At 37.4% G+C, this 2,640-nt stretch overlaps 1 protein-coding gene across 1 annotated transcript; it reads right to left on the bottom strand.

Annotated features, from left to right (window-relative positions):
- Positions 1–259: 259 nt before the first annotated feature.
- On the bottom strand, positions 260–1,186 carry LOC110542464 (olfactory receptor 4C3D-like). The gene has a single exon (XM_021629051.1). The coding sequence runs from the start codon at positions 1,172–1,174 to the stop codon at positions 260–262; it is 915 nt and encodes a 304-aa protein (XP_021484726.1). The 5' UTR covers positions 1,175–1,186.
- Between the last annotated feature and the right edge of the window lie 1,454 nt (positions 1,187–2,640).

Below are 2,640 nucleotides of genomic sequence, written 5' to 3'. Positions count from 1 at the left end.
AATAATGTCTCCAAATCACAAAATTATATTACTATATCATATTTTATTACTATTTTTAATTTCTTAGTGTGATTAATTTGTAAATGGTACTTAGTCATCAATGTACATAGAAATAAGCATATATAAAACCATACTGGCATCCTCTGAAGGCCTTGAAATTTATCACTCGAGTTTAAAGGGGACTATTGTGATGAAACACAAATTTACAAAGGATATGGGAAGAAGACAATATCCATAGTGTGCCACATTTTATTCAAAATTACACTCTTTTTAATAGCATTCTAATGGCATTTTTTACCTCTGCGTTCCTTACTGTGTAGATAACAGGATTTAGCATGGGTGTAACAATAATATAAAACACTGCTATGGCTTTATCCATGGAAAAGGTTGTCACAGGTCGCATATACATAAAGATACAGGGCACAAAAAACAAGACAACAACTGTGATGTGGGAGCCACAGGTAGAGAGGGCCTTTTTTCTCCCCGCAGAGCTGTAAGTCCTCAAGGAGTACAGAATGACCACATAGGACATCAGCAGCATAGTGAAGGTGATCACAGGGATTACACCACCATTGGCAGCAATCAGGAGACCAAGAAGGAAAGTATCAGTGCAGGCAAGTTGTAGCAAAGGGAAGATGTCACAAAAGAAGTGATCCAAGACATTGGGGCCACAGAAAGGAATCCAGAGAGTAACAAGTATCTGTCCAAAGGAATGGAGAAAGCCTACTATCCAACACATTACCACTAGGAGACAGCAATTGCGGTAGTTCATCTTGGTGACATAGTGCAGAGGTCTACAGATGGCCACATAGCGGTCATAGGCCATGACCACAAGAAGAACAATCTCTGAAGCTCCTAAGAAATGTTCAACAAAAAGTTGTATCATGCAGCCATTGAATGAGATGGTTTTTGTCTCTGATAGCAAATCTGCCAGCATCTTAGGGATTGTGCAAGATGAATAGCATGCATCTATCAGAGATAAGAAAGCCAGGAAGAAGTACATTGGAGAGTTTAAAGTCTGGCTACAGACTATGGTCCCCACAATGAGCAGGTTTCCAGTGACAGTGAGGATGTAGGTGATTAGTAACACCAAAAGCAGAACTCTTTGAAGCTGGGGGTTCTGTGTTAGTCCCATGAGGATGAATTCAGTCACATTCATTCTGTTTTCTTTCATTTGAATCCTGCTGGAGAGTTCAGAAACGCTGGGTTAGCCTGGAAAAAAAGTCTTAATAGTAAACTTCATGAGAAGCTATTTTATAGTTTTACATAAAAGAAAACATTTTAGTTATATGAATTACTTCTGCATGGTATACAGAAGAGAAAAACACACTATGTCATCTATGCTATGAAACAAAATTAGAATTAACTTCAACATCTTATAAGGATTTTTTAATGAAGTCAAATTTAAACAAAATATACCATTAAAGAACTGTTCTTGAATCTCTCAGTTTAATTCCTACTCAGTCTTGGCTAGTGTATGTACACTTATCAATGAGTATAAAATTAATTTCTTAAAGAAATTATATCACTTTGTAGATGGTGTGCATGCTTGTGTGTATGCATGTGCACCTTCTAAGAGTTCCTTAGATATAATACAATGTTAATATTCATTTAGTAGTTAATTTATGAGGCCATTTCTATGTATTTATTCATTATCTCTAATAAGTGAATATTTAATAGTGGGAAATACAAATCAATCTATTTATTTTCTTCATAGAAACAAGAGATAGGAAATTAAAGTAGAATTATATATTATATTTGTTTATAGTACTAGCTCTGAAAATTATATGGCAAGCTTAGGCAAATTTAGAGTCTTAAGTAAACAATCATGTTCCTTACAGTAGCCAGAAAACTGCATGTGATGGAAATCATAACTACTATTAAAGAGAGTGAATAGGGAGCTAAAAGGATTTCTAAGGCTTCAGATAGAAATATCATCATGGAAAATCGCTATAAAATGAATAGAGTTAAAGTCAATGACCTGGGCTGGTGGGAGAGTGATGGGCTTGGGCAGAGTAAGCAAGAACAGATTGGCGTCAGATCTTGCAGGCCTTAAGACCACTATATTGGGCATGATTTCACTATATATGACTAATGCAAATTTTCGCTGTGTCAAAACTTCTTCTAACACAGACAGCATTTGCATTAGGCCTTATCAAATGCAAGACTGATTTATCCTTATGTTGAATAACCCCTACTATTATTTGTATCATTGTGGATGAAATAAGACTTAGAGCATGTGAAGAGCCTGTTCAGTATTATTTAACTGTCCTCAAACTTAGCCTTATGTTGAAATGAAGGGCAATCATTTTTTTCACATTAATTACATTTTATTTACTTTTTATCCCGGCTGTAGCCCTCTCACTCATTCCCTTCCAATCCCACCCTACCTCTCTCATCTCTTCCCATACCTCTCTCTAAGTCCACTGATAGGGGAGGTCCTCCTCCCCTTCCATCTGATCCTAGCTTATCAGGTCTCATCAGGACTGGCTGCATTGTCCTCCTCTGTGGCCTGGCAAGGCTGCTCTTCCTTCAAGGGGGGTGGTCAAAGAGCCAGCCACTGAGTTCATGTCAGAGACAATCCCTGTTCCCCTTACTAGGGAACCTACTTGGATACTGAGCTGTCATGGGCTTGAAGAT

This window comes from Meriones unguiculatus, chromosome 18 (assembly GCF_030254825.1).
Source record: "Meriones unguiculatus strain TT.TT164.6M chromosome 18, Bangor_MerUng_6.1, whole genome shotgun sequence".
NCBI lineage: Eukaryota > Metazoa > Chordata > Mammalia > Rodentia > Muridae > Meriones > Meriones unguiculatus.
Note: the sequence above shows the minus strand (reverse complement) of the source record. Positions and strands in the feature narration are given on the sequence as shown.